At 41.7% G+C, this 22,690-nt stretch overlaps 1 protein-coding gene across 2 annotated transcripts in view; it reads left to right on the top strand.

The window, feature by feature from the left end:
- The first annotated feature begins 375 nt into the window (after window positions 1–375).
- The window catches only part of LOC111957105 (probable ATP-dependent DNA helicase HFM1), a 30,033-nt gene continuing 7,718 nt past the window's right edge, over window positions 376–22,690 (top strand). Inside the window, exons 1-30 of one of the 2 annotated variants that reach the window (XM_023977838.2) lie at window positions 376–571; window positions 1,139–1,252; window positions 1,457–1,561; window positions 1,687–1,799; window positions 2,039–2,324; window positions 2,582–2,850; window positions 3,157–3,198; window positions 3,347–3,417; window positions 3,507–3,639; window positions 3,906–4,057; window positions 4,642–4,719; window positions 13,522–13,677; window positions 13,987–14,187; window positions 14,307–14,395; window positions 14,502–14,545; window positions 14,681–14,782; window positions 16,021–16,166; window positions 16,359–16,453; window positions 18,223–18,356; window positions 18,800–18,847; window positions 18,964–19,044; window positions 19,485–19,576; window positions 19,728–19,834; window positions 19,921–19,968; window positions 20,196–20,293; window positions 20,416–20,550; window positions 21,468–21,553; window positions 21,793–21,876; window positions 22,079–22,236; window positions 22,553–22,656. In XM_023977838.2, coding sequence (XP_023833606.1) covers window positions 1,491–1,561; window positions 1,687–1,799; window positions 2,039–2,324; window positions 2,582–2,850; window positions 3,157–3,198; window positions 3,347–3,417; window positions 3,507–3,639; window positions 3,906–4,057; window positions 4,642–4,719; window positions 13,522–13,677; window positions 13,987–14,187; window positions 14,307–14,395; window positions 14,502–14,545; window positions 14,681–14,782; window positions 16,021–16,166; window positions 16,359–16,453; window positions 18,223–18,356; window positions 18,800–18,847; window positions 18,964–19,044; window positions 19,485–19,576; window positions 19,728–19,834; window positions 19,921–19,968; window positions 20,196–20,293; window positions 20,416–20,550; window positions 21,468–21,553; window positions 21,793–21,876; window positions 22,079–22,236; window positions 22,553–22,656 — 3,223 coding nt within the window. In that variant the 5' untranslated portion in view covers window positions 376–571; window positions 1,139–1,252; window positions 1,457–1,490. Of the gene's footprint in view, window positions 572–1,138; window positions 1,253–1,455; window positions 1,562–1,686; window positions 1,800–2,038; window positions 2,325–2,581; window positions 2,851–3,156; window positions 3,199–3,346; window positions 3,418–3,506; window positions 3,640–3,905; window positions 4,058–4,641; window positions 4,720–13,521; window positions 13,678–13,986; window positions 14,188–14,306; window positions 14,396–14,501; window positions 14,546–14,680; window positions 14,783–16,020; window positions 16,167–16,358; window positions 16,454–18,222; window positions 18,357–18,799; window positions 18,848–18,963; window positions 19,045–19,484; window positions 19,577–19,727; window positions 19,835–19,920; window positions 19,969–20,195; window positions 20,294–20,415; window positions 20,551–21,467; window positions 21,554–21,792; window positions 21,877–22,078; window positions 22,237–22,552; window positions 22,657–22,690 lie in introns of both variants that reach the window. The other variant, XM_070436619.1, reaches the window with a different exon arrangement.

Raw genomic sequence — 22,690 nt, forward strand, 5'->3', positions numbered from 1 at the left:
TACCGATTAATCTGAGCTGGCAAACGTTTATCCATAGATATAACAATAAGACAGATATTTCACCGGATGTATAAATGTGAAGCGTCCGCTTGGCGTTTCCACTCTTTACCAAATATGGTAGTGGAGAAGATGGAGCGAGATGGATCTTGGCCGACATTCTGCACATTTTCTCATCGATGAAACATTTTATCTCAATACAGTTTTCTGTTCCCAAAACTAGAATATGTTATGAACATGGTGGATTAAGTTTTTTTAAATCGCGCTGTTTATAAGGGGTGCAAAGGCGAGGTGAATTATTGCACACGCGCACTTCACAGAGGAAGCGTCCCTAACGGAAATATGCAGATGAGCTAGAACGCTCCAATAGGATCTCGCTAACTCGTGCTTGGCTCTGCCCACCTCTTTTCTTGTTCTGCCCACAATTACTCATTAGTTCCCGTTGGAAACGACAGGCTGTGGTCTATCTTGGTTTAGTTATTGAAATATTTGCTATCTCCCTCGAGCAAAGAGCGGGTATCGTCAGCGTCTAGCTCGAGACTAGTTAGCTATAGTAGTACACCCACCGAAACAGGTAGGCTAAAAATGATTCGACTTACTTGAATTATCTATTTACACGCCACCCGTCAGTTTGAAATATAATACGAATTAACAGGCGGTCATTATTATGGTCATATAATACACTTTTATAATTTGTCAAATAAGTCGCTTAACTACATGAAAGTGAGCCAACTTGCCTGCCTAGTTAGCGAACGTTAGCTTGCTGGGGTTTCCATTAGTTACCACAGCCACGAAGACAAAATATTGTAGAAATTCATGAGGACAAAAATGTGCTTTTTGGTCTTAATTTAAAGTCAGGGTTAAGCATAAGGTCAGCAGTGTGGTTAGGTTTAAAATCTAATTTTAAGAAGATAAATTGTAGAAATAGGCGGGGTTTATGACTTTGTGGCTGTGGTAACTAGTGACGATCCTTGCTAGTCCTGACCAAGAGACTGCCATCTTGCGTTGATCTGGTGTAGGGGTTTCAACACCTTAGGCCTTTGCACAAAAAACATTTAGGCTTTACAGTATGTTTAAGATATTTTATGAAGTCTAGTCAGGCTACTGACACATTTTTTACATTTCTTACAATTTCTCCCAGTTGCTGCAAACCTAGGCAGTACCTATAAAGACTTTCCTGTTGTGGCAACATTGTCCGTCTCCTTGGTGCCCTGAAATGCCTGTCGGTGTCTGCTGCATACAGCGCGTTCGGAAAGTATTCAGACCCCTTGACTTTTTCCATATTTGTTACATTATAGCCTTATTCTAAAACGGAATAAATACCCCATAATGCCAAAGCGAAAACAGATTTTTAGAAAAAACAGAAATACCTTATTCCCATAAATATTCAGACCCTTTGCTCTGAATACTTTCCGAATGCACTGTATACCATGATTACTCTAACTTTGTAATTCTACAGATGACTGTTGCATAGGCCTACATGATCTAACGAGATGTTGGACTCAGAAGACTGCACTTTGTCCCTGGATAACCTGTTCTTTGAGAGGCCAGTTGTCCACAAAGTGTGAGTCGTCAGAAACAACCTGCATCCCACAGTCATGCCCCACTAGATTTGTATTTAGCAAGAGCAAAGTTCCTAGCCATGTTAAGCTTTGCTTAACTCTTTTCCTGCCCTCCTCCCGTCTCCAGAAAGCCACTTTGTCAAGAGCAGAGTTCTTGGCAGTTGGAACCCCCTCTGTCCCTCTCCCAGATCCCAGCCACTCAGGACATCCAGAAAGAGGCAGAGGTTCTTTCATCATTCAGTAAGTGGCATTTGAAGTGATTAAATAATTTTAGTTAATTCAGTCAATACTGTAAGGGCCAGTTTCCCGGACCCGGACTAAGCGGAGTCCTGGCCTAAAATGCACTTTCAATGAAAATGATCTTTTGAAAATGATTTTTAGTTCAAGACTAGGCTTAAACTGGGTCTTGTTTTAAGTCATGTCAATTATTGCATTATCAAGTCGTCTATCAAATCCCTTTCTGACCATCTCCAATGCAGGTTTCTCTCAGAAGTCCAACAAATTCCTTCCCCCTTTGAAAAGAGCAGTTGACGGTGATGGTTTCACTCCCAAGAATAACAAATTAAATCAGAATACCAGTGATGGAAGAAAAGAACCTGAGGCACAGGGCGGGTGTGCCCTTTGGGCTCGGGAAGACTTCATGAATAAATCCCAGGATACCACAAAGGTTAGAGGTCGAACTAAAACCCCACAGGAGTCTGGTCATGCACTGGAGCAGAAACATTTCCCTCTGGAGTTCAGCCAAAGCCCACCTCTACGGAGAAGGTAAGCCGTTCAAATGAAACTAATGAGTGTGCATACTGTGCGTTCAGAATACATAGTAAATGTCAGTGTCCCCCATCATGTGTCTTCGTCAGATACTATAGTTTTGAAATGTAATGGCGTCTGTCAGAGCCCTTCTGAAATGGCACCTTCTTTATTAAATACATGGCTGTACTAGTTACATCATGATATGTGGGATATCACTGTAAGCACTTATGAGCTCTCTACCTATAAATTAAATAATCTCTTTGTCGTTACAGTTTGTTCAAACCTCCCAGTGGTCAGGTGTTGAACAGCAGCGCAAACTCAAACAGAGGCCTCAACCAGGCAAGACCCGGAGTGCAGCAAACCTTCGACCATGTTTCTATGGCGACAGAGCCTCGGCTGGCAAAGCAGTCGGCAGCAGGCCCCGGCTCCCTCACCGGTCTGTGCCCGCCTACAGCCCGGGGACCACCACAGAAGACACAGGACAAGGGCACCAAGAGGGCTCATGTTCTCCCCATGACACCCCAACCCCTTCACATACAAAGTAGTACCGCACAGACTGAACCCAACACCATGTCTGTGTTTATATATAAATCATATACATATTGCTATGATGAGGTGTTGTAGCTGAAGAATGTACTCAGATGTAATGGTCATGGCAGCAGCCTGTCACTGTTCGTTAGAGCTTGATGAGGTGAAACGAGGTGAGCACTACCCAATGCCCTCTTTGCTGTAATGACAGAAAAATACCACTAGGGGGTGGACAATATCTGCCATTTTGACTGGGGTTGGGTTGCCACTGTCAGTGTGAATGTAAAATGAGATGTCTATGGATTTGTTTTCATATTAGGTACTTCTGGGCCTGGGATACTCCGACCAATCTCTGAAATCCGTATCCTTTCACATCTGTATTATCGGTAATAACGCAAGGAATGAAAAGTTAATGAATGCTTGATTGATGCATGCTTAATGATGACTACATGAAGTCTAAGGAACAATTGTGGGTTGTTTGTTGGGTGTCCTTAATCAAATGAACACAGCTGCTAAATTTAGATCGGTCTTCAAAGAGTTCCCTTACTTCAACTACGTTCAATCAAATGCCCTAGATGACGTAAGCATTCAGAATTGTCATCCAATTAAGAACCTTTACAGCAAAACAGTATCCTTGAGACATTTTTATGAGCCATGTATGTTTTGCAGGTTCTATACACAGGTAAGAACTTTGTGGCTTGTGCTCCTACGGGCTCTGGTAAGACTGTGCTTTTTGAGTTGGCCATCATCCGCCTACTGATGGAGACCACAGAGCCCTGGAGAAACGTCAAAGCTGTGTACAGTAAGGCCCTCCAATTACAGTACTTAGTGTCCTTGTCAAAAGCACTAGGTAAAAAGCACTAAGACATTAAGAGCTGATTCATGGTACAGTATAGGTTAGCCTGTATGCAGTCTTGATATCTGGTTTGTTGTTTACATGTTGTAAGTAATTTATGACCTGACTACACCCATACTTTCTACGTGTTCAAAATGTAAATTGATAACATTTTATAAAATGAAAACTGTATGATGAGATGCATTGATTGTGAATGCTTCTGTCGTCTTCAGTGGCCCCCATCAAAGCTCTATGCAGCCAGCGCTTTGAGGACTGGAAGAAGAAATTCGGGCCTCTGGGCCTGAGCTGCAAGGAGCTGACCGGAGACACAGAGATCGACGACTTCTTTGAGATTCAGGACGCCCATATCATCATGACCACACCTGTGAGTGACACCGTATCCCAGTGTACAGTATACTGTATGTGGCATAGCCTGTCACCGGCGGACATTTTTATTTGTGTGTAATATGTAGCGCAATGAGGTGGCTGATCCTGTGACCATAGCAGGCGTGATATCCATGTTGCAATAGGGGTTTGTTTGTGATGCGAGGATGGATAAATTCAGTTGTATCGAGACAATTCATGACCTGCAGTCAAATGACCTAGTGGCCTCATGGGTGGAATCTTATTAATATTTTTCATATTTTCATAATTAGTCCCCCCAAAAATTTAACCAGACGAAAATCCGGTGTTTCTATGTCAAACCGTTTTGTTATATTTCAGTCTTCTGTGATGTATATAAAGTGAAATATTGGGATGGGAACTCAAAATGGAATACATTTCAACTCTATATTGTTTGTTTAAGCCCACAACCATGTGTGTAATGTGTATACTTTTGTTTCAAAGTAGATTTGTTTAAGGCCACAAAGAAACACTCTGTGTGACCCTGATTTAACCCACTGCAGGAAAATGTTAACACTTTATTAACCAGTTCTTGATAAAGCACAGACACATTTCTGTTTCTCGCAGGAAAAATGGGACAGCATGACGAGGAAGTGGAGGGATAACTGCCTGCTGCAGTTGGTCCGGCTTTTCCTTATTGACGAGGTCAGTGGATACGTTTTTAGTATTTGATGTTCTGTTCAAAATTCCCTCAGGTAGTACTGCAACCATATACAGTACTTGGCCAAATAACACTCTGAAACAGCTTGGATAGAGTGAAACATTCTTTCCCAGATTGTGATCTATAGAGGGCTTGCAGATGCGTGATGTTGGAAGACCAAAGTCAGTCTGATGGAAGTCCTCCAATCGTCCACATGGCTGGCTGCCTTTTGCTACCACCGGAAACTTTGGGAATATTGCCCATTATTTAGTTTGTCTAAGGACCCAGAAAACGGAGGCAGTGGGAGAACCTATTCAAGTAAGTAAATATATTTTGAAAATGATCGAAAACGATGTATTATTAGCTAGCTTGCACCAGAAACTTAACGTAGTATGCAGGGTAACTCAAATGAGCTGCTAACGTTATGTTTGCTAGTTAGAAAACGTTACATACTGTATAGCTAGCTAAGTGAATTAAATTTTACCAGCTTGCGAACTTCTTATTAGCTAGTTAGCTAGCTATTGTGATATATTTATTGTTGTAACTCTAAATATATTTGTAGCGAGGTAGCTAGCCAACAGCCATGGAATAGGGTGAAAGGATTAGCTATCAGTTGTTGCTGTCAGAGAATGGAGAGTAGGCTACTCTGGATAGGGCAGGTACCTTTGTGGGAGGACATTTAAAAAATATTCTCCAGTTCTAGTCCCCAGCTAAAAAAAACTAAGTACAGAGAGGTATATCTACATAATATTCAGTGCTGTCTAATTTGAGGATAATGCAGCCTGTTACTTTGTAATGTCTTCTGTCCTCAGGTACAGAGAGCTGTGAAACCCTGTCTGCAGATGAAGAGGTCCCAAGATAATAAGGGGACATTCTTATATACCATGGATTATATGTGTACCTATGTTCGCAAATTTAGTGAACAAAAATACAGTTCAAAAGTCACACAATGTATAAACCTATTACAACTGGAGCAGGCCAACCCTGCTGGGTGTGCAGGCTTCTGTTCCAGCCCAGCACTAACACACCTGATTCAAATCGCATTTTATTTGTCACATACACATGATTAGCAGATGTTAATAATTCCCCAACAAGTACCTAATACACACAAATCCAAAAGGGTGAATGAGAATATGTACATGTAAGTATATGGATGAGCGATGGCCTAGCGGCATAGGCAAGGTGCAATAGATGGTATGAAATACAGCATATACACTACCGTTCAAAGGTTTGGGGTCACTTAGAAATGTCCCTGTTTTTGAAAGAAAAGCAAATTCTTTGTTCATTAAAATGTATCAGAAATACTGTGTAGACATTGTTAATGTTGTAAATGACTATTGTAGCTGGAAACAGCTAATTTATGATTAAAGAAGGAATAAAACTGGCCTTCTCTAGACTACTTGAGTATCTGGAGCATCAGCATTTGTGGGTTCGATTACAGGCTCAAAATGGCTAGAAACAAATAACTTTCTTCTGTTCTGACATTAACAATGTCTACACTGTATTTCTGATCAAATAGATGTTATTTTAAAGAACAAAAAATTTGCTTTTCTTTCAAAAACAAGGACATTTCAAAGTGACCCCAAACTTTTGAACGGTAGTGTACATGTGATATGAGTAATGTAAGATATGTAAACATTATTAAAGTGCCATTATTTAGAGTGGCATTGTATAAAGTGACTAGTGATCCATTTATTAAAGTGGATAGTGATGTAGGCAGCAGCCCTGAGGTAGTGATTGCTGTTACCAGTCTAATGCCTTGAGAGAACCTGTTTTCAGTTCTCCCGAGTCAGCTTTGATGCACTTACTGACCTCGCCTTGTCGCGGTAGGGATTTGGCTATAAGTACCGTTAAGTACCCCGTCGAGAGTGATTACAAGTCGTCTCACTCAAGTTCTTATGTCACCGGCTAACAGGTGACTCACAGGTCCGCCGGACGACCTGGTTATGTACCTGCCCTTATTCGGAAGATTACGCTTATGTGGTGCCGTCAGCTTTTTCGGGATCCTTAGATAAATTAATCAGACTCAGAGTACCTCTCGTTTACTTTCACTTTCACCTTTGTATGCCCTTAATATCTTAGACTCACGCAAGCTAAACTTGGTTACGATATTACAGTCTATGTCGTCGGACTAATACTACTTGAAATTAATATAATAGAGGATATCTGTACAATAAAATGATTATTCTCCACACATGTATAATTGTCTTATGTAGAAACTGACTATTTCCCAGATTTGGGAGTGTCAGAGGCGTTTCTCCCATAGGGCTTTAGATCTAGTTTCTACTTTTTATTCAATGTTTACAATTCACACAGTTGTACACGTTATTACAGTTTCTTTACGTCCTTAACATCATCAACTTAATACTATAACATCAAACATCATCAAAACACTTACTACTATTAATGCCTTATACAGTGGGAGAACAAGTATTTGATACACTGCCGATTTTGCAGGTTTTCCTACTTACAAACATGTAGAGGTCTGTAATTTTAATTCAAGTACACTTCAACTGTGAGAGACGGAATCTAAAACAAAATCCAGAAACTCACATTGTATGATTAAATAATTAATTTGCATTTTATTGCATGACATAAGTATTTGATCACCTACCAACCAGTAAGAATTCCGGCTCCACAGACCTGCTTAGTTTTTCTTTAAGAAGCCCTCCTGTTCTCCACTCATACCTGTATTAACTGCACCTGTTTGAACCTCTACCCTGTATAAAAGACACCTGTCCACACACTCAATCAAACAGATTCCAACCTCTCCACAATGGCCAAGACCAGAGAGCTGTGTAAGGACATCAGGGATCAAATTGTAGACCTGCACAAGGCTGGGATGGGCTACAGGACAATAGGCAAGCAGCTTGGTGAGAAGGAAACAACTGCTTGCGCGCATTATTAGAAAATGGAAGAAGGTCAAGATGACGGTCAATCACCCTCGGGTCTGGGCTCCATGCAAGATTCACCTCGTGGGGCATCAATGATCATGAGAAGGTGAGGATCAGCCCCAGAACTACAGCGGCAGGACCTGGTCAATGACCTGAAGAAGCTGGGACCACAGCTCCAAAGAAAACCATTAGTGAACAGCACTACGCCGTCATGGATTAAAATCCTGCAGCGCCACGCAAGGTCCCCCTGCTTAACCAGTGCATGTCCAGGCCTGTCTGGAAGTTGCCAATGACCATCTGGATGATCCAGAGGAGAATGAGAAGCGTCATGTGGTCTGATGAGACAAAAATAGAGCTTTTTGGTCTAACTCCACTCGCCGTGTTTGGAGGAAGAAGAAGTATGAGTACAACCCCCAAGAACACCATCCCAACCATGAAGCATGGAGTGGAAACATCATTCTTTGGGATGCTTTTCTGCAAAGGGACAGGACGACTGCACCGTATTGGAGGGAGGATGGATGGGGCCATGTATCGCGAGATCTTGCGCCAACAACCTCCTCCCTCAGTAAGAGCATTGAAGATGGGTCGTGGCTTGGTCTTCCAGCATGACAACGACACGAGAAGCCACAGCCATCGGCAACTAAGGAGTGGCTCCGTAAGAAGCATCTCAAGGTCCTGGAGTGGCCTAGGCCAGTCTCCAGACCTGAACCCAATAGAAAATCTTTGGAGGGAGCTGAAACTCCGTATTGCCCAGCGACAGCCCCGAACCTAAGGATCTGGAGAAATCTGTAGGAGGGAGTGGGCCAAAATCCCTGTTGCAGTGTGTGGCAAACCTAGTCAAGAACTACAGGAAACGTGATGATCTCTGTAATTGCAAACAAAGTTTCTGTACAAATATTAAGTTCTGCTTTTCTGATGTATCAAATACTTATGTCATGCAATAAAATGCAAATTAATTACTTAAAAATCATACAATGTGATTTTCTGGATTTTTGTTTTAGATTCCGTCTCTCATAGTTGAAGTGTACCTATGATAAAAATTACAGACCTCTACATGCTTTGTAAGTAGGAAAACCTGCAAAATCGGCAGTGTATCAAATACTTGTTCTCCCCACTGTATATGTATTACAACAAGGGGCTAATTACCTTAGCGTAGGTTGACCTGGTTGATTCCCAGAGAGTACCGTATGTTCTTCAACTCACAATTGCTCTACCGGTATAGGCAATTACTTCAGTATCTGTTTCTCCTGCTACTAATTGTACTATGACCTTTTTTGTATATTTTTTCTGATTAGTAACGAGACTGCTATCGTAGATCAAAACCCTTTGTAACACCACTAAGAGTGTACAGGGTATTTGTCTCAGTAGGTCTCGCCCAAAAACCAGCGGTCAAAAGATACAATTGTTCTAGAGTATGAAAGTCTGATATGCATCTGTTTCTCCTACTAGAAGTTGCACTATGATTTACTAATTAGTGAAGAGACGGTTCGAGAACAAGACCCTTCACCACTGACGCTATTCATCCACTCCTATTAGGTGGATATATTCAGCGCGAGGAGTGTATAGGGTAGTTGACTCAGTCTCGTTCAGAAATCAGAAGTCAAGAGGTACAATTTTTCTAGAGTATGAAAGTCAGATATTACCTTTTAGGTTGATGGTAGTTTGAAGTATCACGAGTTCAGTGATAAGTCAAGTAGCACTACCATGCCCTCTTAATGAAGGCATTCTCCTTATATACTCTTTTCGGGACCAGGTCAGCTTTAGCGCTGAGCCACATTCTAACCTTGTGGCGAGCTATTTCTGTAAAGTGGCAGTTTGGCATGTCACTGCAAGATATCTCATCCAACCAGTCATTTGTCCCCCACCCAAGTGGCAGAGCCAGTGGTGAAGATGTGGACGGATCCATTGAGGGAGGTGTCATCAGAGCCTTTTTTTGTGCTCCCGCATCAGCCTTCCAGATGGTAGCGGTGTGAACAGGCAGTGGCTCGGGTGGTTGATTTCCTTGATGATCTTTTTGGCCTTCCTGTAAGTGTCATGGCGGGCAGGTAGTTTGCCCCCAGTGATGCGTTATGCAGACCGCACCACCCTCTGGAGAGCATTGTGGTTGAGGGCGGTGCAGTTGTGATACAGCCCGACAGGATGCTCTCGATTGTGCATCTGTCAAAGTTTGTCGGGGTTTTTGGTGACAAGCCAAATTTATTCAGCCTCCTGAGGTTGCAGAAGCGTTGTTGCGCCTTCTTCACCACACTGTCTGTGTTGTGGACCATTTCAGTTTGTCTGTGATGTGTATGCCGAGGAACTTAAAACTTTCCACCTTCTCCACTGCTGTCCCTTCGATGTGGATAGGGGGGTGCTCCCTCTGCTGTTTCCTGAAGTCCAAGATCATCTCCTTTTGTTTTGTTGACGTTGAGTGAGAGGTTGTTTTCCTGACACCACACTCCGAGTGCCTTCACCTCCTCCCTGTAGGCTGTCTCGTTGTTGGTGATCAAGCCCACTACTGTTGTGTCGTCTGCAAACTTGATGATTGAGTTGGAGGCGTGCATGGCCACGCAGTCGTGGGTGAACACGCACTCTTGTGGGCCCCAGTGTTGAGGGTCAGCGAAGTGGAGATGTTGTTTCCTACCTTCACCACCTGGGGGCGGCCCGTCAGAAAGTCCAGGACCCAATTCACAGGGTGGGGTTGAGACCAGGGCCTCCAGCTTGATGATGAGCTTGGAGGTTACTATGGTGTTGAATGCTGAACTGTAGTCAATGAACAGCATTCTTACATAGGTATTCCTTTTGTCCAGATGGGATAGGGCAGTGTGATGGCGATTGCGTCGTCTGTGGACCTGTTGGGGCGGTATGCAAACTGAAGTGGGTCTAGGGTGACAGGTAAGGTGGAGGTGATATGGTCCTTGACTAGTCTCTCAAAACACTTCATGATGACAGAAGTGAGTGCTACGGGGCAGTAGTCATTTAGTTCAGTTATCTTTGCCTTCTTTGGTACAGGGACAATGGTAGCCATCTTGAAGCATGTGGGGACAACAGACTGGGATAGGGAGCGATAAACACAGCATCAATGTATCGAACCTAATTAGTTAATAATCAAGTGTGCTATTGCTGGCCTGGAACAGAAGTCTGCTCACCCAGTAGATCAGGGGTCAGTGGAACGAGGTTAGCCACTTCTGGTATTGACTTTTTTTTGTTCCCTTGAAATTATGCTTTAATAGTAATAGCCTGCTTGTTACTAAAATGTCAAACCTTTACATATGAGTTAGCTTACTTGTACACTTTGACATTTATATGAAATAGTGTTGATTCTTTGAAGTGTTTAAAGTTGTTTTACTTGTTAAGTTAACTATTATTCAAGAATAACTAGTGTCGATGTTGATTAATCACAGATCACAATCCTGCAATAAAGAGGGAGGGGACTCTGTCTCTAGTTTGTGTTGTATTCTCAAATTAACAGTACCTTTTTGTTCAGTCATAAGCTCTCCAATTAGTTTTATTTGATTGTCATAATTTTTTCAGGATATGTGAACCCATTTTTTAGCTGATAATGGCATGCAGTGCCAATGCAGCTATATGCCTACAACAGTGGTTTCCCAACTCCAATCCTTCAGTCCTCCAGTCCCAACAGCACATATTTTTGCTTTAGTCCTGAACAACCATACCTGATTCAATTCATAGGGCCTGATGATTAGTTGAAATAGGTGTGTTGGTCTGGGGCTACAAAAAACTGTGCTGTTGGGGGTACTCGAGGACCGGAGTTGGGAACCACTGGCCTACAGTATGATGGCATTAGCCTTATGGGCATTTGCAATGCACCCCTTGACATTGTGCATCTGAAGCAGAGAATAGCTTAACTCACACATTGTTTACATATTGTTCAGCTCTTTGTTCTCAATTTAAAAACAATACCAGTAGACAATGTATGAAGCTAATCAGTTATACTAAGTTTTGTACATGCCTTGCGCTGTGCAAATCCAACCCTTGTAATCTCTGTGGAAGCAGATAATGGGATCCTTCGCTTCAAACACACACAACTACTACCACCAAGTTCAATGCCAGATACTTTTCTCCCAGAAGGTCTGAGTGGCTACCACAGCAATTACATTGTCTCTGTTAAATGTGTTTAAAATGTAAAAGAAAGAAAATTGTTGGGCTATAAGAAATATATTTTATTCAATGGGGCTAGTCAAAGCATTGATGACAACGCTTTTCATTTCACCCATACAACAATACAGCCTATTATTAAAGTACAGTATGTTTACAATATCATAAACAATAGTCTTTTACACGTTCCAAATTACATTTTATATATCCACATGGTCTAAGGAGGCACTTTTGTCATGACGTCAAAGAGAAGGCGCTCTACTCAAATGGCATAACAGAATCATTGAAATTGTCCAAAGCACAGCATGTGACAACCATCTCGTATAACTGAGGGATGTTTCCTAAAGAAGTAGTAGAAGCTGATGCTGCTGCAGCACCGCTCATACAGTAACCAATTAAAAGCACTCCTGATGTTAGAATAGCACTTATTTAGGTCACCTATTCCACCAGGGCTCTTAATTGTTCGGTTGTGTTTAATTCATTCAGGTGTTTTAGTGTCAGATAAAGATTAAATCTATTGTTGGGATGGAACAACCAATAGTCAACACGGCAGGTTGTCCTATCCCATTGAGGCGTCTGTCCTATGCGCTAATGTCCATACATTTTCCCTCTTATGAATAAAGTTATCAACAAAATATAATTGGGTTATCATATGAATATATAATAACCACTGGAGTTATTTTGGTCAATAATTGTCCTCCAGGCTATATGGACGTCATATGTTGCATCTCCCCTTTTCATGGTCATGGCTAGAAGGGATCAAGCTTTTAACAAATTAGTGTCATATTTTAGATTACATGGTTGCATTCGAGACAAGGTCGTTTTTCTTGATCTGTTGTCAGTAGAGTAGGCAATCGTATCAAATAATATTCTGCTAATGTCTCCAGTCATATAAAGTGTAGAAGAATTGCATCAAATGTTTAACAAAGGCCACATTTTTCCGGTGCTAAAAGCGTTTATTTATAGCCTAMATTATCACTATCCAATCTACTAATCACATTAGGAATAGTATACGTACAATAGTCTGCAAATGCAATGATAGAGGCATGCAATCCCTTGTTATAAAGGTGCCTTTTTATGGTGGAACAATTTTAATTGCTTCCCCAAAACTTGAAACTCACTCTACACATGCTAATAGCTAGACTATAAGCTATATAGTTAGCTACTTTTGGCTAACTTAGTGTTGTTAACACCTGGATAGCATAACAGCTAAACTAAATTCGAAATTGATCAGACTTGATTTACCAGTGATGAAATGATCGTAGCAGACCCTGTACTGAGAGCTGTCTGGATTCAGGTATTGACGGGCAAAAAGGTTTCTTCGCATTTCTGACAGTTCTTGATTGAGTCTTATCTCATTGGCGTAACCAATTGTGTTTCATGATTGCGGGGAATCTGCAAACATATTTCCCCCCCGTTGAATCAACTAGTTTTAGGCACTGTTATCGTGCAGTTTGGGGTAGCAACTCGGCTGTTGAMGGAATTAATTTGGTGGTCTTCCAATATGGCCGCCAGGAGGCATCGTATGTCAACTGGAAGCCCTCTAGTGTGGCTTGTGTGGTCCAGCGGTTAAAACCACGGACCCCAGCACACATTTACAGCCTGCATAACCAGATGTTCCACTGCCCTTTTGACTCGCAATCTCTCCTWCCTTTACTGTCTCCTCTTCACTGTCCTATAGAACATTTTTAAATAAAAAATGGTGATCTATTGTTTCTTGATTTGTCATTGTACTGAGCATATCTGTTTATTATTGTGTTATACATGTGTTACATTGACAACTAAATATAATCCATCTTGGCTCTGTGTTTCTAGGTGCACGTGGTGAAGGACCCTATGCGTGGAGCTACACTAGAGGTGGTGGTGAGCAGGATGAAGGCGGTCCATGCCTACCGTGCAGCAGAGAACCCTCAGGAGGACCTCTCCATGAGATTTGTGGCCGTCTCTGCCACCATCCCCAATACCAAGGATGTAAGTGGCTGAGGGTCAAAGAGGGGTGATGTCACACTTTGGCCATATGCAAATACTCTAAAGAGACTTCCTTCACTATAGTCATTCTTTCCCTTTCTGTTCATCATTTGCCATTCCGACACATGCATCTCCGTGTCTTGTTATGTTGTTATTATGTCCGCAGTCCTGTCTTATTCAGAAAGAGTAAGGGAATAGGAAATAGGGAAGGTGGGAGCTCGATAGTATTGCTAGTTACTGATTATCATTAAACTGAGCATTTATTTGAAGAAATTACTTCTCCTTACTGTGTTCAATGGTTTGGCATGGCAGATAGCAGACTGGCTGTGTGACGACAGAGACCCTGCTACTTGTCTGGAGATGGATGAGAGTCACAGACCGGTGAAACTGAGGAAAGTAGTGCTGGGTTTCCCCTGCAGCAGCAACCAGACTGAGTTCAAGTTCGACCTGTCACTCAACTACAAGATGGCCAACATCATCCAGACCTACTCGGACCAGAAACCAACACTTGTTGTGAGGAACTCTCTTTGGGTCTCTGAAATTTAGACTTGACCAGTACCATATTTATACGTTTCAGTAAGTATTGCCATTGTTAATATTTCACACATAGGATTTATTTTTTATTTTTACAGTTTTGTTCAACAAGGAAAGGAGTCCAGCAGTCGGCCACTGTTCTGGCCAAGGATGCCAGGTTCATCATGAGTATTGAGCACAAACAAAGGTTGAGCTACTTCCCTTTTCATTATTTACAGATGTACAGGTATTCAATACAAATTTCCTGCTGTTTAGTTTGATCTGATTGAATTGATGGAATCCTCTGTTTGTAGGTTGGTGAATTATGCAAACTCTCTCCTGGACTCAAAACTCAGAGGTCGGTGGAGAATTTATAATAATTTATATTCCTTCTCTTCTGTACCATGTAGGCAAACATTGCTCATTGATTTGAATATAACTACTTTTGCGTTAGAAGTGTGAAATTACTAGCCCAGTGTTTTCTCTTTTCCAGACTTGGTGTTGTTTGGGGTTGGTTTCCACCACGCCGGAGTTGACGTGTCAGACAGGAAGCGGATCGAGGAGGCCTTCAACATGGGAGACCTGCCTGTGCTGTGTGAGTATCTGGGTCGTTCCATGAATAGAGTACATGCTAAAACAGTTATAGAGTTGAATTGCTGTTCGTCAGACACTGGGAGATTCATTCACCTTTCCACAGGACAATAACCTACAACACAAGGCCAAATCTACAGTGGAGTTGCTTACCAAGAAGACAGTGAATGTTCCCGAGTGGCCGAGTTACAGTTTTGACATAAATCTGCTTAACAATCTATGTCAAGACTTGAAAATGGTTGTCTAGGAATTATCAACAACCAATTTGAAGAATTTGGGTAAAAACGATTGCCAAATATTGTACAATCCACGTGTGGTCTTATAAGAGACTTACCCAGAATGAGTCACAGGTGTAATCGCTGCTAAAGGTGATTCTAACATGTATTGACTCAGGGCTGTGCATACTGATGTAAATGAGATATTTATGTATGTAATTTTCAATACATTTCAAAAACGTTTTACTTTCTCATTATGGGGTATTGTGTGTAGATGGGTGAGGAAAAAACATATATTTAATCAATTTTGAATTCAGGCTTTAACACAGGAAAATGTGGAATAAGTCAAAGCTGGTTCTACTCTTTTTGGCAATTTTCTGGTGGTGGAAAACTGAGCGCGTCGACAATAACACTTCCAATAGATAGATRGGCTAGAAATGTTTAAACATTAAATCTTTCTTTGTTGTTGTTAAGCTCTTACACACAACAAGCTTCACAAGGGGATTATGGCTGGTTTAAGATGAAAACTGTAACCCTGTTACGGTCAACCCAGTTAGTTTCATGGCACTTGCTGAAGTAATTTTATTTAACCCCTTGAGACGGGAAAGCATGTTTTTATGAAGTTGAACATCTGCTCTTTATGAGAGAATGTTAAAATGAGATTAAATGAATAGTTATGTTTTTTTTGTATGAAGTTACACTACCTAAAATGTACTCTATTCGTGGAACGACCCTTCTATCCTCCATTACAGGCCAACCATATGTGTTACCAGTCACAGTCATGCCAGTATAGAGGGTTTAATAAAGATTAGTGTCTATACTAGTGTCTATAATATACTGTGGATGTGGCTAAATATAGAAAAGCTTTTCGTTATCTCAGCCTATATTTAGTGTATCCTTTACCGACAATCTTCCTCCATACTTTAGGATCAGAAACATTATTGACCTTAACATTGTCATGGCACATGTTTATGTAATATGAAATACCAAAGAAACATTGTGTGAAGTTATTGGGGAAATGTCTCAGTTACAACTAGTACTCTGGCGATGGGGGTGAACCTGCCAGCCCACCTGGTGGTAATCAAGTCCACCATGCACTACATCGGGGGCGTCTGTGAGGAGTACAGCGAGGCCGACATGCTGCAGATGATTGGCCGAGCAGGCCGGCCACAGGTACGGAGCACAGACAAACCCTCAAGTAGTACCAGACTCCCAGCATGCTTAGCTCATCAGTGTACTGTACAAGTGCCCAGTCTTAAAACAGCCCTTTTTGCACCTTTTCAGTTGCTTTGTGAACTGTTTGTGTATCGCTCGCAAAAAGCATAACCTCTWTCTACAGCTTTGCCTTCGATGTCTCCTCTCTAGTTTGATACATCAGCGACCGCAGTGATCATGACCAAGACTCAAACCAAAGACAAGTACATGCAGTTCATGAATGGAGCGGAAATCATCGAAAGCAGGTATGGGGACATTTACATTTTCCAAGACCACCAAAACCTCATTCGACTTAATTTTGTGTTACATGAATTTACAGTTGAAGTCGGAAGTTTACATACACTTAGGTTGGAGTCATTAAACCTTGTTTTTCAACCACTCCACAGATTTCTTGTTAACAAACTATAGTTTTGGCAAGTCGGTTAGGACATCTACTTTGTGCATGACACAAGTCATTTTTCCAACAATTGTTTACAGACAGATTATTTCACTTATAATTCACTGTATCACAATTCCAGTGGGTCAGAAGTTTACATACACTAAGTTGACTGTGCCTTTAAACATTTTGGAAAATTCCAGAAAATGATGTCATGGCTTTAGAAGCTTCTGATAAGCTAATTGACATTATTTGAGTCAATTGGAGGTTTACCTGTGGATGTATTTCAAGGCCTGCCTTCAAACTCAGTGCCTCTTTGCTTGACGTCATGGGAAAATCAAAAGAAATCAGCCGAGACCTCAGGAAAAAAATTGTAGACCTCCACATGTCTGGTTCATCATTGGGAGCAATTTCCAAACGCCTGAAGGTACCACGTTCATCTGTACAAACAATAGTACGCAAGTATAAACACCATGGACCACGCAGCCGTCATACCGCTCAGGAAGGAGACGCATTCTGTCTCCTAGAGATGAACGTACTTTGGTGCAAAAAGTGCAAATCAATCCCAGAACAACAGCAAAGGACCTTGTGAAGATGCTGGAGGAAACAGGTGCAAAAATATCTGTATCTAGTATAGTAAAACATATAGTAAAACGAGTCCTATATCGACCTAACCTGAAAGGCCACTCAGCAAGGAAGAAGCCACTGCTCCAAAACCGCCATAAAAGAGCCAGACTAGGGTTTGCAACTGCACATGGGGGCAAAGATCATACTTTTTGGAGAAATGTCCTCTGGTCTGATGAAACAAAAATAGAACTGTTTGGCCATAATGACCATCGTTATGTTTGGAGGAGAAAGGGGAGGCTTGCAAGCCGAAGAACACCATCCCATCCGTGAAGCACGGGGGTGGCAGCATCATGTTGTGAGGGTGCTTTGCTGCAGGAGGGACTGGTGCACTTCACAAAATAGATGGCATCATGAGGGAGGGAAATTATTTTTATTTTGAAGCAACATCTCAAGACATCAGACAGGAAGTTAAAGCTTGGTCGCAAATGGGTCTTCCAAATGGACAATGACCCCAAGCATACTTCCAAAGTTATGGCTTAAGGACAACAAAGTCAAGGTATTGGAGTGGCCATCACAAAGCCCTGACCTCAAGCCTATAGAAAATGTGTGTGCAGAACTGAAAAAGCGTGTGCAGCAAGGAGGCCTACAAACCTGACTCAGTTACACCAGCTCTGTCAGGAAGAATGGGCCACAATTCACCCAATTTATTGTGAGAAGCTTGTGGAAGGCTACCCAAAATGTTTGACCCAAGTTAAACAATTTAAAGGTAATGCTACCAAACACTAATTGAGTGTATGTAAACTTCTGACCCACTGGGAATGTGATCAAATAAATAAAAGCTGAAAAAAATAATTCTCTCTACTATTATTCTGTCATTTCACATTCTCAAAATAAAGTGGTGATCCTAACTGACCTAAGGCAGGGAATTCTTACTGGGATTAAATGTCAGGAATTGTGAAAAACTGAGTTTAAATGTATTTGACTAAGGTGTATCTACACTTCCGACTTCAACTGTATATGCTACTTGTGTAGATGATGGTGATGGTGATGTCCTATTGTTTGACCACTCAGCCTGCATACCCACCTGGTGGAGCACCTGAACGCTGAGATTGTCCTCCACACCATCTCAGACGTCAACATGGCCCTGGACTGGATCCGCTCCAGCTTCCTCTACATCCGAGCTCTGAAGAACCCCAGACACTATGGTCAGGGAAAAGGAGACACTGGACAGACCCCGGTCTCTATTAGTATTAGCCAGCAAATGTACAGCATTAGCATGGATGCTAGTCTATTACATTACAGTTATTAGCCTGTGCTTACATCTCACAACATAGTGTCAAACAGTTGCTCAAAAGACCTGAGGACATACAGTACCAGTCAAAAGTTTGGACACACCTACTCATTCAAGGGGTTTTCTTTATTTTTTACTATTTTCTACATTGTAGAATAATAGTGAAGACATCAACACTATGAAATAACACAAATGGCGTCATGTAGTAACCAAAAAATGTGTTAAACAAATGAAAATATTTTTTATATTTGAGATTCTTCAAAGTAGCCACCCTTTGCTTTGATGACAGCTTTGCACACTCTTGACTGGTACTGTACATGAGGAGAAAACAACTTACTGTCCGTGCGTTTTATGCAGGCTTTTCCACTGACTTGGACCGGTGTGGAATCGAAGCCAAATTGCAAGGTATGGCATTGCTGTTTTTTTCTTTGTTATATGGACTTCTTATCTGAGAAGACAGAATATCTCCATCACGATAGCATTTGTGTGACTGAAGAATCTCTCTCCCCATCCTGCTTCAGAGCTCTGTCTGAAGAACTTGCATTCCCTGGCCTCCATTGGTCTGATCTCCATGGATGAGGATGTTAACATCAAAGCTACAGGTTGAGAGAGGCTGACCATTTTGGTTCAAGAGGCTACTATGGCCATTTACTGTTTGTTACTGTTTGTTACTGTTTATCATCAGAAGTGTAAAACAACTTACAAACCCTGTACATGTTTGGTGTTATTCAATGATGCAGATGGATGTCTCCTTAATCTCTTGTGGACAGACTAGGTAAACTTAAATGGCACCGTAGACCTGTCATGATACAACAGGATGCGTGAGATCGAGCTGCATTTGTTCCGGGGCTTGGGTTTTTCATCACTGGTTATTTGGACAAATCACGATTTCGCAGGTGTTGGCATATTTTGAATTTCGTCAGGGGAAGGGGACATTTGACCCATAGACTTGCCCGAAACTTGCATGTGCTTTCCAGCATCCCAAAGCCGTTAATTGAAATCTGTTATTTTCTTGACGTGTAACTGTGTTCATCCCGTACAGAGGCAGGCAGGCTGATGGCAAGGTACTGTGTTGCGTTTGACACCATGAAGCAGTTCAGCAAGGTGACTGGCACTGAGACCTTACCTGAGCTGGTAGGTATACAGTAACACTGTAGCGTCTCTCATTATACACTGTTTATATTGAGTTTCTGTATTGTGTTGTTTGTTACACAGGAAATTCGAATAGATGAGTTGAGTAGATTCTGTATTCCACTCAAATGGAAGCTGGGTCTTCTTCACACAGATAGAATTGATGGTGAAGGGCAGAGAGTTCACTGACGTGCAGCTGAGAGTGAACGAGAAGAGAACCCTGAACACTTTGAACAAGGACAAGAACAGGATCACTATCAGGTTATAGTGGAATTCAGTAAATGATATTCCAATAAAATGCCCTAAAGATGGTGTAAATGCTGATATCTGGGCTTTTGTTTATCCAGGTATCCCATGGAGGGAAAGATCAAAAACAAAGAGATGAAGGTGAACTGGTAGGTCAAGCAGAGACCCCTACAGTGTACCAGCATGAGAAAATGGAGGGTGACATTGGAGAAGGCCATGTATTCTCTTTGGGTGAATCTCAAAAGTCTTTCCTTGAACCTTGGGTCTTTTCCTCCCTTGCGTTTTGAGGCGGAGACAAGGAATTAGGCACATGAGGAATCAAGGAAAGACCTTTGAGATTCATCCCTTCTGTCTCTCTACCGGTCTTCCCCCTCAGTTTGATTCAAGCCCAGTTTGGCTCTATTCCAATCCAAGAGTTTGGACTTGCACAGGACACAGGGAGAATCTTCAGAAATGGAGTCCGAATCAGCAGGTGTAAGTCATCAATCACTTCACGTTAACAGTAGATGATTAGCAGTGAGCCTCATTTGATAGACAACCTTCGCTTGAAAACACTCTTCAGTTAGATATTGTCTATGTGTTTTGAACTACATTAGGCTTGGCAGAGTTCCTAAACCAGCGCTCCAAGACAGGCTTCTCTGCTCTACTCAACTCCCTGATACTGGCCAAATGCTTCAGGGCCAAGCTGTGGGAGGACTCTCCTTACATCTCAAAGCAGCTGGAGAAAATAGGTAAGAAGACATAGAATACTGTCAATGAATACAGAACATGTGTGCAAAATACTGTCAATGCTTGTAGAACAGTAGTAGGTTATCCTACTGTTGCTATGAGACCACAGGAGGTTGGTGACACCTTAATTGCGGAGAACGGGCTCGTGGTAATGGCTGGACGCGGAATAATGGAATGGTATCAAATACAGAAAACGCATAGTTTCCACGTGTTTGATGCCAATCCTTTCGCTCCTCCAGATATTATTGTAAGTTTTCCTCCCCTTACCAGCCTCCACTCTCAGACACCCCTTTTACAAACGGAGTGGCTGCGGATCCAACTTTTTTTTTCTCCTGCGCATTTATATATTCTCTACTTTACGCACAGAGAACAGGCTACTCAGGCGAATGGGGCTTGTTTAGTCAARCTAGATCAAAGCTGAATCAATGTCTGCAAGGTCACATAAAGATAGTATTCTACATAACAGAACCCAACATAATAGCATAGTGTAACATTACTGGAAGACTGTAAGCATTTCACTGTAAGCATTTTCTCTCGTGTGGCCAATACTCAACAGCCAATACTCGGCTAAGCTACAGTTTGTTAACACCATCTGCTCCGGAATTCGCTCACTGTACATCATTCGCAAAGACACTGTAGGCTACTTCGAAGCAACACTGTGTATCTCAAGAAGATCTAAATGCGTATCGCCATCAAACTGATTGAGATCAAATGGTCGGTATGCAGATGCCGGATCCGCAGCCAAGGCCTTTTAAAAACCCATTGACCAACTGATTTTATTCCCAGACAAATGAAAGTCATGAAAATTGCTGTAACCATAGACATATGATGACACTGAGATTGAGATGCTAAAAAAATTGATTTTATTTATAATATAATTTTATATATATGGCTGTAACAACACAGATATCTGATCCAGGGTTGTCTCTGTCGACGGCCATGGTGAATGCTGGGCTCACCACCTTCAACAAGATAGAGCAGACCAACGCCAGGGAACTGGAGCTGGTGAGAATAGCATCAACTGAGAATGACTGTAACTACAAAGTCATTAAACACCACTGTTGTCTCGATACCTCCAAATGGTTTATTGACATTTCCCCTGAGACCAACATGCAGTGTCACGGCTTTCGATCAAATCAGTCAGTTAAATGTTTTGCTTAAAGACCTTTTTACATCGACAGTTGTCACAATGTGCTTTCACGTACAATTAAAGCAAATATTTGTTGTCTGTTTACGTTTTCTAGATTGTCAACAGACATCCTCCGTTTGGAAACCAAATCAGAGACGCTGTCATCAATTTACCCAAGTATGAAGTTAGTTTGGAGCAGGTAAAAAGGTTTGCTTTGGTGGAATTGTAGTTTGAACGGAAATGGTCATCAAGGTGAATCGTTATAGAAATATTTGGTAGCAGGACATAGCAGAATATTTTCCATACTTATATCATTTAACATCACAGGAGCTTTCAATTACTGATAAAGGAATACATCTCCCCAACAAGCTTTCATTTCATTTTTATTTTTCACTTTTTAGCTTCCAAGATACAACATCGCCACTGCAGAGATTGCCGTGACCGTGAATGTGAAAAACCACGAACAGCTACTGTCAAAGAGAACCACTCATGACCACCACTATGTCACAATGATCATCGGGGACTGTGACAACAACGTGGTCTTCCTGCAAAAACTCACGTAAAGATTAGGACTGGCATTTCCAGAAATGTCGTCACACACAGACACAACCTGATACACACATGCATAGAGACACACTTTACCTAAAGCTTGTAGGTAGAGACAGAACATATTAAAAGTGTATTATAAAATATTTTAAAGGGTCATACATGCTTATAACAAGTTAGAAAGCATTGTACCTGCAGGCTTTAAGTAAAATGTTACCGTCATACACTCATACAAGGAAAACAGTGAAGGAAAGAGAGCAGAAGAGAGTGAGAACAAGAAAGGGAAAGAAATAGGTAAGGGAGAGCGACTGTATTGTGTGTTCATCCAGAGACTTGATGCTGTTGAAGTCGGGAAACTGGTCAAAGAAGATCGAAGTGGCGAAAGCCTTCAAAGGAGAGGAGATCAGCGTGAATCTAATCAGCTCAGAATACGGTCAGTTAGTTAACTATCAGCATTTTACATTTGT

This window comes from Salvelinus sp. IW2-2015, linkage group LG32 (genome assembly GCF_002910315.2).
Source record: "Salvelinus sp. IW2-2015 linkage group LG32, ASM291031v2, whole genome shotgun sequence".
NCBI classification, from domain to species: Eukaryota; Metazoa; Chordata; class Actinopteri; order Salmoniformes; family Salmonidae; genus Salvelinus; species Salvelinus sp. IW2-2015.